Source organism: Rhamphochromis longiceps, linkage group LG22 (assembly GCF_057381845.1).
Source record: "Rhamphochromis longiceps isolate RC_006_pf linkage group LG22, R_longiceps_female_GT1.1, whole genome shotgun sequence".
Classification (NCBI taxonomy): domain Eukaryota; kingdom Metazoa; phylum Chordata; class Actinopteri; order Cichliformes; family Cichlidae; genus Rhamphochromis; species Rhamphochromis longiceps.
Window position 1 is genome coordinate 7,373,294 of NC_140577.1, and position 14,222 is coordinate 7,387,515.

The 14,222-nt window shown below is 37.8% G+C and overlaps 2 protein-coding genes across 2 annotated transcripts; one reads left to right on the forward strand and one right to left on the reverse strand.

Annotated features, from left to right (window-relative positions):
- Positions 1-369: 369 nt before the first annotated feature.
- On the reverse strand, positions 370-5,526 carry LOC146643283 (uncharacterized). Its single transcript, XM_085395444.1, has 7 exons — positions 5,439-5,526; positions 4,328-4,446; positions 4,057-4,245; positions 3,305-3,457; positions 1,706-1,864; positions 1,164-1,259; positions 370-1,085 (listed from the first exon to the last, which is right to left on the reverse strand). Exons 4-7 carry the CDS (start codon positions 3,425-3,427, stop codon positions 765-767), a joined length of 699 nt encoding a protein of 232 aa, XP_085251570.1. The 5' UTR covers positions 3,428-3,457; positions 4,057-4,245; positions 4,328-4,446; positions 5,439-5,526; the 3' UTR covers positions 370-764.
- Positions 5,527-7,154: 1,628 nt separating this feature from the next.
- Positions 7,155-12,312, forward strand: LOC146643284 (uncharacterized). The gene is made up of 7 exons (XM_085395445.1): positions 7,155-7,242; positions 8,235-8,353; positions 8,436-8,624; positions 9,224-9,376; positions 10,818-10,976; positions 11,423-11,518; positions 11,597-12,312. The coding sequence occupies exons 4-7, from the start codon at positions 9,254-9,256 to the stop codon at positions 11,915-11,917; spliced, it is 699 nt and encodes a 232-aa protein (XP_085251571.1). The 5' UTR covers positions 7,155-7,242; positions 8,235-8,353; positions 8,436-8,624; positions 9,224-9,253; the 3' UTR covers positions 11,918-12,312.
- The last annotated feature ends 1,910 nt before the right edge of the window (positions 12,313-14,222 follow it).

The window sequence follows — 14,222 nt, forward strand, 5'->3', positions numbered from 1 at the left end:
TAAAGTTTAGAAAAAGTATCTTTCATAGTTTTCATGAGGTGCTCCCTGTTGTACCAATGAATGTTTACACAGTTGATTTTCAAATAACTTTGTGTTCAAACACAACTGCACCACTGACAATGTTGACTTTTGAGATCAGCCATTTTTAACATACTGACAACATTCAGCCACAAATAAAGTCCTTCCAAAAACACAAAAAAAGTCAAATTTTTGTAACAAATGTTACTCATCCAATTTTAAAGGTGGTGTTGTCAGACAGAATATCAAACCTATCTTGATAGATAGTCACTAACAAACAGATTCAAAACATCAGATGGCAGGATGTGAACAACTTCCTGGTTTCCATACAGCTAACAACTTTCAAACAAATTTTTCCACCACTTGTCTTTTAATAGTAATGGTATCAACACTCCAATTTCCTGTGAAGTTCAGTATCGCGCCACATTTGTTATAAAACTAATACAAATGTACCTAAAACCAGATTATAAAAATTGTTTAAAACAGCTCAAGTTAGAATAAAACCTTTCAACATTTTATAATAACATGTTATACATGAAATCTGCAATCAGCCATGCAAGCTACATTAAGTAAAGTTAGAACAGAAGACATTGATTCAGAACTTTCTGCACCTTACCGTTTTCTTAAAGACAGAAATTAACTTTTTTCAGAGCAACTTGCCACGAAACCCAAAAACAGTAAATCAAAACAAATTGCCATTCTGTTTTACACAAGTTGCATTTGAGTTGAACATGTTGTCAAATAGGTTAGACTTTGGTTAAGAGCTTGGTTTTGAAGCTTCTTATCCTCTGGGAACAGGTAGATGTCAACTCCATAAAAATGTGTTGCACAGCTTCAAATGTGTACTTGAGTTCTTTGGGAAACTCCATGTTGAGCCCATAAAGTAGGCCAAACAAGTAGGCAAAGGCAGTGGGAAGGTCTGGCAGATCATCAAGAATAATGTCCTCTTCCAAAACAATGGCAGTGTTGACCACTGTGGACTGCGAGTTGGGTCCCACGTAGTCCTCCAGAACAGTGAGGATGCCCACCGTAACACCTCGGGTTGCCCTCTCAACTGGATCTGTATCCTATGCAAAATAAAAAACAACAGTACATATAAGTCTCTGAAAACCAAAACTGAAGATTGAGTAGATTTGCATACTCACCAGACATGTTAAGAAGAGTTTGGTCTCGTCGTCGCGAACAAATATCGGTAACCCTTCCAAACTGATGGTTCGTCGATGCTGGACTATGTTTGAGACCTAAAACAAGGAAATCAAATAAGACTCAGTCTCATTTATAAACCTACCATTTTGTTTTTAAAACACATTAAGTGTTGTTGCTCAAAATACAGCCTTAAGAAATAAGATGTTGAAATGAGTTATTACAGATAATTGGTCATGTTTTTGTCAGTTTTTTTTATTTATTTATTTTTTAAGTAATTTTGATGTGCAACAAATGTAGCACACTTATTACAACATTTATAACAAAAAGTGCCATGAGTGGGATGAGAGTTGAACTGTCTGTCATTACCTGCAATCTGCCAAACACAGCGCTGCTTGTTAGCTTATAATCCCATTCAGGGGACACTTTTTGAAAACTAACAATTTTTACATCAATTTAGTAAATATTTAATAAAGTATCTTTCGTTACAGTGGGAACTTCAGGTTCCTCATAAACCAGACACAAATACATTTTTATATATTACCTGTTCATCAAACTTCTGCAACAGGGAATCCATGTCATTGCGGAAAGCAGCTTTTCTAATTCGATACAGCTTAATCAGCCGAAGTGAGTAAGTGTCGAGGGCAGTCATGAAGGTCCCCATGAGATCCTTGGTGGTAATGCGTGAGAATTCCGCACAAATCTACAAAAAAAATATAGAAGAAAACTTTTAAAGGTACATTATATAAAAATCACATTGTTTTCAAATTTGGTTAAAAGAGCTTAATTTCAAAACATTTAGTTAGTCTCGGTTGATCTATTGGTCAGGCCTTGATTGGATTTTTTTTTTTTTTTCTTTTAGTGGTAGTGGTGGTACAAATTATAACTGACGTATTAAAAAAAAAAAAAACAAAACAAGAAAAATCTGATCGGCAGATTTTACAGTAAGTCTATAGAATACCTAATCAAATGTTGATAAGACAAAATAATGGTTTCAATTGTTACAGGATGTATTGCAGAAAAGAAATAAATCAATAAATTGTATTTTAAATTCATTGAAAAAATTCCATTAATTTTATAGTTATGTAGAAATGAAGTAAGAATAACATCCTGTGGTCAAATTTGTATACTTTCATAACACGTAAGTGACTTTCTCAATCCTGTTCTGTGAGTTTCATGGCTGTTGCCCGCTAAGGGTCAGCACCAAAAGATTCTAGATGCCCAGTGAAGACAAGTCATTGCGGCGACCGTGGTTCAGGGGGTTGGGAAGCTCATCTGTAACCGGAAGGATGCTGGTTCTATCCCCAGCTCTCTCTGTCCTGGTCGTTGTGTCCTTGGGCAAGACCCTTTACCCCACCGCTTACTGGTGTTGGCCAGAGGGGCCAGTGGCGCGATATGGCAGCGTCACTTCTGTCAGTCTACCCCCAGGGCAGCTGTGGCTACAACTGTGGTTTCCCTGCACCGATGTGTGAATGTGAGAGTGAGTGAGTGAGTGAGTAGTGGAATTATAAAGCGCTTTGGGTGCCCAGAGAAGAGCGAAATAAAAGCAATCCGTTATTATACACAGCAAGTTGACAAGTAAATAGATTTCACTTCAATAGAGTTCATATTTTTAGAGCCAAGTATTTTTTTATATTTTACCACTAGCATTGTTAGCTCAACGGTAGCCTTCAACCTTTTCTACAAGATATTGGAGTGATACAAACAGATGCTTCTCAAGGGCACAAGAAATGGAGCTCACGTTCATTTACTCACCCAGACAAGTTTCGAGGTATTTGGAGTTGTTCAGAAGGAATTGTAAAGGTCCTATATCATGTAAAATCAACTTTTTGGAGCTTTTAAACACATTTTAATGTTATTTCCTTAGATTAAAATCCCTCCAGAGTGGTTTTTGGCTTAATTCAGGCATTTCTTAGTTGTCTCAGTGAATCCTTTCCCCATAACCGTGGCTCAGCTCTCTCTTGCAAAACGACTGACTCGTAACATTGGGATTAAAATTTCTTTCTAACAACTCCAAATGCCTTGAAATTTTTCTGGGTGAATAAATGAACGTTTTCAATTTTAGAAATAAGACCACACTGGGGAAAAAGGGAAGAAGAAAAAAACGGAAGTTTTCCTTTAAATATTTAAGAGATTATCTTACCTGTTCTTTCAAGAAGAGAGCTGGCCATCTGAGCTGCATTTCCTTGACCAAGGGCTGCATCTCCACAACTTCTTTCCTCCTGAGAGAGAATGTGATGTCCATCTTTTGGGTGATGAGTGCCATGTTCTTATCCCTCTTCTTCACCTTTTGGTTCTGTTGAGATAATTAATGGGTTGGTTTTGAAAAGTGCATCATTTATATTTTTAATTACATCATCATCTGCCTCAATGTTCTGTTAAGCAAGCACCTGTTTGATTCTTTGAAATGAATGAACCTGAGAAAATTTTAAAATGTCACTAATTTCCTCAATAATTCTCTGCAAAGCACTTTTAGAAACATGTAACAATGTTTGCATGCATAGAAAAAGTCTAGCTATTTTATGTTCAAGACATTGGTAATCTACAAACTCATTGTCCTCTTTATCACTTGATGCTACACCTGAACCACTTGGTAATGTCTCTGGCTCCTGAGAGGTATTTAAGGATTTATCAGGGGAGCTACTTTCACTAGGACATGCATTTGCATGAGAAATCAGTCTAATACAGTTTTTTATATCTTTTGAGTTTTTGTGCTTTCTGCTTGTGTGTGACGTAAAGGTTGTTAAATTGTTGGTAGCATAGTCACATTTTTGGAAAGGACAGGATACAGTCTGATTTTTTTTTAAGTGCCTTAAAATATGTGAAATAAATGTATGCTGTGAGCAGTTTTCCTTAAATTCACAAAAATCACAAAAAAATGTTGAGATCTCCTGCCTTTTCTTAGCCCTGTTGTGTGATCTGCTGAGGTGAGACTTCAATGCCCCTCGTGTCCTGAACGAACAGACGCAGTCACTGTAAACACAGGGCAAATGAAATCCTCTTCTATGTCGTAGCTGGTGATGTCTTAAGAGTACTTCTTGGCTTGAACAGACAAAAGAGCAGAACTGGCACTGCATACAAAAGCTATAATGAGAAGAGAGGAGAGGACAGTGTCAACAATTCAAAAGAAACCTGAATTAATCTCAAATTACCAAAGTTACATTACCTGATAATGTGTTTGGGGCGGGGGGCAGGCACTCCTGTTCTGATTCCTCTCCTTACCAACTCCTCATCAGTCCCTCATAAATCAGGACAAGCAGTGGTCTGGAGTTGGCTTTTAATTCTCTAAATAAATAAAAATAGCAATTAGTTTTAAAATAAAATACCAGCTTCCTGACATTACTTAAGAATTTTTTTGGCTCACTAAAGTGAGCTGATTCTGCCTTGTAAAATGCCATGTGAAACACAGTAAAACAAATAATTTACAAAACATACATTACATCAAATGTTTAATTTATTTAATTTATTATTAACAAATTGTATTCTACATGGAATGCACCAACAGTATACTGGGATGTATTATGTAAGCCAAGGATAATTTTGTGTGATTGGTTTTACAACTTAGAATGACAAACATTGGATTGAGAGTATGAGTGGGATAAAACTCCTGAAGCATCTGTTTAAATTATCAGTGCATTTATTAATGGTGCTCCATAAATAAACCAAAACAATGTTGTTTTGTGCATAACAAAAAGCTCACAATTGTGCGATCAAAATGTAAACTAAAAGATGCTGAGCATAATAACAAAGACAGATTTTGCAGCTGCTCTGTTTCCAAGTTCTACTGCGCAACTGACAGCCTGGAGTTTGAAATTCTCTTTGTAACCGTGTCTCTTACAGGCGCCATTTATGGTCCTTACACGCATAATATGGTAATATTACGTTGAAGCAGAGTACGTATCACTCTGCGAGGCTCCTCGGTAGCCGTAATGCTCCAACAATCCATCAAGCAGTGCAGCTTCATAGCTTACCAAAGTCGTACCAAAACATTTTTTGACATATTTTTTTAAGCTGTGTACCACATAAAATTGGTTCGAGGTCAGTAAGCACAACCAGAATTCATACATAAGGCAGACTGTCGATTTTTGAGATGAAAGGATTTTAGGCCGTGCGTCAACGCGTTAGCCCGGTTAGCTCACTAACGCCACCCAGCCCCACGCACGGGGTGATCCGCGGTAACTAGTTAACGGAGATTTGCCCCGTTAATGCAGTTATGGCATTAACTTTACGCTGACAGTACTAAAATAGTAATCTTCAAATGTTTTCTTTTTACCGACCAGCTCCTCTTTGATAGCTGCCGTGTCCATCTTGTCGTTGCCTGCAGGTGAAGCGATGGGGGAGGGGGAGTTGTGTTCAGTGAAGGAGAGAGGCGGAGTAACACAGCGTAGAGACAAAAGTGGACGAAAGAGAGGCAAACTTGCGGCTCCACGAGTATAATGATAATGTAGACTATATCGATATAAACTATATTGTCACATCTCATATTTCATTTAGTGGAGCTCGCTGGCCATGAGGACTCCACCACCCCGTTCACACAGAAACTAAAGCACACATTTTATTGGCTAGATGTGATTCGAACAAATTAAACGACATGGCAGCAGGCGCCCCCGAACTTTATTTTATTTTATTTTATTTAAATAGCGGCGGGGGGTTGCTGCCGTTGGTCATGAGTGAGCCAGCCTATTTTGTTTCGTTCGGTGGTATGGCGGCCACAGACTGCACTTCATGAAATACGCATAGGGGGTGTCGTGGAGGCTTGTCAGATATGAGCGCGCCTCTTTAGTAGCGAAGTTTGTCGGATTTTCATTGTTTTGTGACATGGCACGTAGTTTGTGACATGGAATCTTAAATGATATAGTAAACACATACCCATAAGCCACAAGGCTTCTTAGCCAAGAAAGTAATGCTATGCTAAGTTTCGGAAAAATACGAAGAACTTCAGTTGTGATATTTCTAACAGACAAATTGAGACTGTTCAAACATATACTGTCTGATATAATAAAAGAAACATTACTTGCCTTTAGAAACTTGAGATGAACGATCTATCCAGCTCCTAGCCTCACGTTCTCATTAAGGCAGACGGGCAGGTGGCTTTCAGTCCTTGCAAAAGCGCAAAGTAGACCCCGTAGCATCCAAAAATATGAGATGCGCATGCGTACTCAGGCACAGAAAGGCGCCAACAGCTTCAACTCATGTAAAACTTGAATTCATTCATTTTGCCAGCAATAAATTTCATCTGAGACCAACTTTTGCTCCAAAACGTTAAATGATTAGTTGAAACCCTTAATGTATTTGAGTTTATGGGCCAACTGAACTTTTATTGTTGAATTGTGAAAGAAATGACTGTAAGCTCAACAACTGCAAGTTTGATTTTTTACAGTGCACTGTAAAAATTTGTCTGTTAGAAATATCACAACTGAAGTTCTTCGTATTTTTCCGAAACTTAGCATAGCATTACTTTCTTGGCTAAGAAGCCTTGTGGCTTATGGGTATGTGTTTACTATATCATTTAAGATTCCATGTCACAAACTACGTGCCATGTCACAAAACAATGAAAATCCGACAAACTTCGCTACTAAAGAGGCGCGCTCATATCTGACAAGCCTCCACGACACCCCCTATGCGTATTTCATGAAGTGCAGTCTGTGGCCGCCATACCACCGAACGAAACAAAATAGGCTGGCTCACTCATGACCAACGGCAGCAACCCCCCGCCGCTATTTAAATAAAATAAAATAAAATAAAGTTCGGGGGCGCCTGCTGCCATGTCGTTTAATTTGTTCGAATCACATCTAGCCAATAAAATGTGTGCTTTAGTTTCTGTGTGAACGGGGTGGTGGAGTCCTCATGGCCAGCGAGCTCCACTAAATGAAATATGAGATGTGACAATATAGTTTATATCGATATAGTCTACATTATCATTATACTCGTGGAGCCGCAAGTTTGCCTCTCTTTCGTCCACTTTTGTCTCTACGCTGTGTTACTCCGCCTCTCTCCTTCACTGAACACAACTCCCCCTCCCCCATCGCTTCACCTGCAGGCAACGACAAGATGGACACGGCAGCTATCAAAGAGGAGCTGGTCGGTAAAAAGAAAACATTTGAAGATTACTATTTTAGTACTGTCAGCGTAAAGTTAATGCCATAACTGCATTAACGGGGCAAATCTCCGTTAACTAGTTACCGCGGATCACCCCGTGCGTGGGGCTGGGTGGCGTTAGTGAGCTAACCGGGCTAACGCGTTGACGCACGGCCTAAAATCCTTTCATCTCAAAAATCGACAGTCTGCCTTATGTATGAATTCTGGTTGTGCTTACTGACCTCGAACCAATTTTATGTGGTACACAGCTTAAAAAAATATGTCAAAAAATGTTTTGGTACGACTTTGGTAAGCTATGAAGCTGCACTGCTTGATGGATTGTTGGAGCATTACGGCTACCGAGGAGCCTCGCAGAGTGATACGTACTCTGCTTCAACGTAATATTACCATATTATGCGTGTAAGGACCATAAATGGCGCCTGTAAGAGACACGGTTACAAAGAGAATTTCAAACTCCAGGCTGTCAGTTGCGCAGTAGAACTTGGAAACAGAGCAGCTGCAAAATCTGTCTTTGTTATTATGCTCAGCATCTTTTAGTTTACATTTTGATCGCACAATTGTGAGCTTTTTGTTATGCACAAAACAACATTGTTTTGGTTTATTTATGGAGCACCATTAATAAATGCACTGATAATTTAAACAGATGCTTCAGGAGTTTTATCCCACTCATACTCTCAATCCAATGTTTGTCATTCTAAGTTGTAAAACCAATCACACAAAATTATCCTTGGCTTACATAATACATCCCAGTATACTGTTGGTGCATTCCATGTAGAATACAATTTGTTAATAATAAATTAAATAAATTAAACATTTGATGTAATGTATGTTTTGTAAATTATTTGTTTTACTGTGTTTCACATGGCATTTTACAAGGCAGAATCAGCTCACTTTAGTGAGCCAAAAAAATTCTTAAGTAATGTCAGGAAGCTGGTATTTTATTTTAAAACTAATTGCTATTTTTATTTATTTAGAGAATTAAAAGCCAACTCCAGACCACTGCTTGTCCTGATTTATGAGGGACTGATGAGGAGTTGGTAAGGAGAGGAATCAGAACAGGAGTGCCTGCCCCCCGCCCCAAACACATTATCAGGTAATGTAACTTTGGTAATTTGAGATTAATTCAGGTTTCTTTTGAATTGTTGACACTGTCCTCTCCTCTCTTCTCATTATAGCTTTTGTATGCAGTGCCAGTTCTGCTCTTTTGTCTGTTCAAGCCAAGAAGTACTCTTAAGACATCACCAGCTACGACATAGAAGAGGATTTCATTTGCCCTGTGTTTACAGTGACTGCGTCTGTTCGTTCAGGACACGAGGGGCATTGAAGTCTCACCTCAGCAGATCACACAACAGGGCTAAGAAAAGGCAGGAGATCTCAACATTTTTTTGTGATTTTTGTGAATTTAAGGAAAACTGCTCACAGCATACATTTATTTCACATATTTTAAGGCACTTAAAAAAAAATCAGACTGTATCCTGTCCTTTCCAAAAATGTGACTATGCTACCAACAATTTAACAACCTTTACGTCACACACAAGCAGAAAGCACAAAAACTCAAAAGATATAAAAAACTGTATTAGACTGATTTCTCATGCAAATGCATGTCCTAGTGAAAGTAGCTCCCCTGATAAATCCTTAAATACCTCTCAGGAGCCAGAGACATTACCAAGTGGTTCAGGTGTAGCATCAAGTGATAAAGAGGACAATGAGTTTGTAGATTACCAATGTCTTGAACATAAAATAGCTAGACTTTTTCTATGCATGCAAACATTGTTACATGTTTCTAAAAGTGCTTTGCAGAGAATTATTGAGGAAATTAGTGACATTTTAAAATTTTCTCAGGTTCATTCATTTCAAAGAATCAAACAGGTGCTTGCTTAACAGAACATTGAGGCAGATGATGATGTAATTAAAAATATAAATGATGCACTTTTCAAAACCAACCCATTAATTATCTCAACAGAACCAAAAGGTGAAGAAGAGGGATAAGAACATGGCACTCATCACCCAAAAGATGGACATCACATTCTCTCTCAGGAGGAAAGAAGTTGTGGAGATGCAGCCCTTGGTCAAGGAAATGCAGCTCAGATGGCCAGCTCTCTTCTTGAAAGAACAGGTAAGATAATCTCTTAAATATTTAAAGGAAAACTTCCGTTTTTTTCTTCTTCCCTTTTTCCCCAGTGTGGTCTTATTTCTAAAATTGAAAACGTTCATTTATTCACCCAGAAAAATTTCAAGGCATTTGGAGTTGTTAGAAAGAAATTTTAATCCCAATGTTACGAGTCAGTCGTTTTGCAAGAGAGAGCTGAGCCACGGTTATGGGGAAAGGATTCACTGAGACAACTAAGAAATGCCTGAATTAAGCCAAAAACCACTCTGGAGGGATTTTAATCTAAGGAAATAACATTAAAATGTGTTTAAAAGCTCCAAAAAGTTGATTTTACATGATATAGGACCTTTACAATTCCTTCTGAACAACTCCAAATACCTCGAAACTTGTCTGGGTGAGTAAATGAACGTGAGCTCCATTTCTTGTGCCCTTGAGAAGCATCTGTTTGTATCACTCCAATATCTTGTAGAAAAGGTTGAAGGCTACCGTTGAGCTAACAATGCTAGTGGTAAAATATAAAAAAATACTTGGCTCTAAAAATATGAACTCTATTGAAGTGAAATCTATTTACTTGTCAACTTGCTGTGTATAATAACGGATTGCTTTTATTTCGCTCTTCTCTGGGCACCCAAAGCGCTTTATAATTCCACTACTCACTCACTCACTCACTCTCACATTCACACATCGGTGCAGGGAAACCACAGTTGTAGCCACAGCTGCCCTGGGGGTAGACTGACAGAAGTGACGCTGCCATATCGCGCCACTGGCCCCTCTGGCCAACACCAGTAAGCGGTGGGGTAAAGGGTCTTGCCCAAGGACACAACGACCAGGACAGAGAGAGCTGGGGATAGAACCAGCATCCTTCCGGTTACAGATGAGCTTCCCAACCCCCTGAACCACGGTCGCCGCAATGACTTGTCTTCACTGGGCATCTAGAATCTTTTGGTGCTGACCCTTAGCGGGCAACAGCCATGAAACTCACAGAACAGGATTGAGAAAGTCACTTACGTGTTATGAAAGTATACAAATTTGACCACAGGATGTTATTCTTACTTCATTTCTACATAACTATAAAATTAATGGAATTTTTTCAATGAATTTAAAATACAATTTATTGATTTATTTCTTTTCTGCAATACATCCTGTAACAATTGAAACCATTATTTTGTCTTATCAACATTTGATTAGGTATTCTATAGACTTACTGTAAAATCTGCCGATCAGATTTTTCTTGTTTTGTTTTTTTTTTTTTTAATACGTCAGTTATAATTTGTACCACCACTACCACTAAAAGAAAAAAAAAAAAAAAATCCAATCAAGGCCTGACCAATAGATCAACCGAGACTAACTAAATGTTTTGAAATTAAGCTCTTTTAACCAAATTTGAAAACAATGTGATTTTTATATAATGTACCTTTAAAAGTTTTCTTCTATATTTTTTTTGTAGATTTGTGCGGAATTCTCACGCATTACCACCAAGGATCTCATGGGGACCTTCATGACTGCCCTCGACACTTACTCACTTCGGCTGATTAAGCTGTATCGAATTAGAAAAGCTGCTTTCCGCAATGACATGGATTCCCTGTTGCAGAAGTTTGATGAACAGGTAATATATAAAAATGTATTTGTGTCTGGTTTATGAGGAACCTGAAGTTCCCACTGTAACGAAAGATACTTTATTAAATATTTACTAAATTGATGTAAAAATTGTTAGTTTTCAAAAAGTGTCCCCTGAATGGGATTATAAGCTAACAAGCAGCGCTGTGTTTGGCAGATTGCAGGTAATGACAGACAGTTCAACTCTCATCCCACTCATGGCACTTTTTGTTATAAATGTTGTAATAAGTGTGCTACATTTGTTGCACATCAAAATTACTTAAAAAATAAATAAATAAAAAAAACTGACAAAAACATGACCAATTATCTGTAATAACTCATTTCAACATCTTATTTCTTAAGGCTGTATTTTGAGCAACAACACTTAATGTGTTTTAAAAACAAAATGGTAGGTTTATAAATGAGACTGAGTCTTATTTGATTTCCTTGTTTTAGGTCTCAAACATAGTCCAGCATCGACGAACCATCAGTTTGGAAGGGTTACCGATATTTGTTCGCGACGACGAGACCAAACTCTTCTTAACATGTCTGGTGAGTATGCAAATCTACTCAATCTTCAGTTTTGGTTTTCAGAGACTTATATGTACTGTTGTTTTTTATTTTGCATAGGATACAGATCCAGTTGAGAGGGCAACCCGAGGTGTTACGGTGGGCATCCTCACTGTTCTGGAGGACTACGTGGGACCCAACTCGCAGTCCACAGTGGTCAACACTGCCATTGTTTTGGAAGAGGACATTATTCTTGATGATCTGCCAGACCTTCCCACTGCCTTTGCCTACTTGTTTGGCCTACTTTATGGGCTCAACATGGAGTTTCCCAAAGAACTCAAGTACACATTTGAAGCTGTGCAACACATTTTTATGGAGTTGACATCTACCTGTTCCCAGAGGATAAGAAGCTTCAAAACCAAGCTCTTAACCAAAGTCTAACCTATTTGACAACATGTTCAACTCAAATGCAACTTGTGTAAAACAGAATGGCAATTTGTTTTGATTTACTGTTTTTGGGTTTCGTGGCAAGTTGCTCTGAAAAAAGTTAATTTCTGTCTTTAAGAAAACGGTAAGGTGCAGAAAGTTCTGAATCAATGTCTTCTGTTCTAACTTTACTTAATGTAGCTTGCATGGCTGATTGCAGATTTCATGTATAACATGTTATTATAAAATGTTGAAAGGTTTTATTCTAACTTGAGCTGTTTTAAACAATTTTTATAATCTGGTTTTAGGTACATTTGTATTAGTTTTATAACAAATGTGGCGCGATACTGAACTTCACAGGAAATTGGAGTGTTGATACCATTACTATTAAAAGACAAGTGGTGGAAAAATTTGTTTGAAAGTTGTTAGCTGTATGGAAACCAGGAAGTTGTTCACATCCTGCCATCTGATGTTTTGAATCTGTTTGTTAGTGACTATCTATCAAGATAGGTTTGATATTCTGTCTGACAACACCACCTTTAAAATTGGATGAGTAACATTTGTTACAAAAATTTGACTTTTTTTGTGTTTTTGGAAGGACTTTATTTGTGGCTGAATGTTGTCAGTATGTTAAAAATGGCTGATCTCAAAAGTCAACATTGTCAGTGGTGCAGTTGTGTTTGAACACAAAGTTATTTGAAAATCAACTGTGTAAACATTCATTGGTACAACAGGGAGCACCTCATGAAAACTATGAAAGATACTTTTTCTAAACTTTAGGAAATTGATTGGCAAAACAAAAAAAAATATGTTGTGTAAACTTTAGGAAATACGTTGCCAAAACTAAAACTAATACCTTGTGTAAACTTTAGGAAATACGTTGCAAAAACAATAAAATATGAGTTGAGAAAAAGGACAATTATTAATTTTGTCAACACAAAATCATTAGCTAAAGCAACTTATCACCTAAACTTGAAATTATAAGTTATCCATCAGAACCTAAAAACGTAAATGCAGTCGGTTGCCTTGAGTTTTTAAGTTTTAGCAACGTTTTTTTTTTTTTTTTTTTTACAGTGTATTCTTGGATGCACTTAGTAAATCCAACAGCTCAGCTATTTGTTGTTTGTTGTTTGTAAAAGTTGCAGGAAGAACAAACTTCTTAAATAGTAAATGAAACAAAGCACAAATTCAAAGTTTTTTTTTTTTTTCATTTTTTTATTTTTGTTTTTTAACTCAAAATGTCCTGTTGTAACTGGACTTTTTGAGTTAAGAAACAGACCAAATCCCAACAACACTTCCCTCATGGTGCTTTATAATGTAAAGTCAAGACCCTACAATAATGCACAAAGACTCCAATCCCCTAGAGCAAGCACTTTGGCGACAGTGGGAAGGAAAAACTCACTTTTAACAGAGAGAAACCTCCGGCAGAACCAGGCTCTGAGATGGGGGTGGCCATCTGCCTCGGCCAGTTGGTGATGAGGGAAGGAAGTTGGGAGAAGAAGAGTAGTGATTTTTAACCACTCTGGTTTCAAAATTAAATTTAGAAAGCCCAATTGAAATGAATATTCACATGCACGTGTTGGTTCGATTTTAGCGTGCACATGAGAAAGCCCTAAAGATGATGTTTTGGCTCCTCAATTTTGCATGTTTTTTGAAGCTGCTGACGATTGCTTCATCCATTACTGGGTTTTCTGACCACATTAAGAGTATTGGAGAATCCCACCTGTCATGGAGTTCATTGTATATTGTCAGGGCGAGTTCTCTAATGTTCTCCAAGGACATTTTGTACTTTTTTGACAAAATTTTGTCCCAGATCTTCTGGAAAAGCCTCTCTACAATAAACTCGGATGCTACTGGATTCAGTGTCATCGTCTCATTTCCTTCGCTCATGGCGTGCATTACCAGATCTTTGGTCACATTTTTTACAACTTCCTTGTACTCTTGCCTGTTTTTAGAGACACTGAGTACTCTTGCTGGTAATGCCAAGAGGTGTTTGGTGAAGATTGAGACGGTAATATTGTCAAGCTGTTCCCTCAGATTAAAAATCAAAAGGTTTTCTTTGCAGTTGTGTGTTTTGCAAAGATCCTTGAGAATGGCCTTGCCCACTTTGAAAATGCTGTCGTGGGATAAATTCAAGTGTTTCTCCTCAACTTCAGGCCAGATTTTCTCAATCAGACGATGGCTGATGCAGTTAGGAGTGAGGCGCTCTGTGAAGATCTTGTATTTGGAGGAGACTTTTTCTTTGGCCAGTAAAACCACCAACTGAATAACCCAGTTGACGCGCACCTTTTTCTGCAGCTTCAGTGTCTTTTCCAAAGCT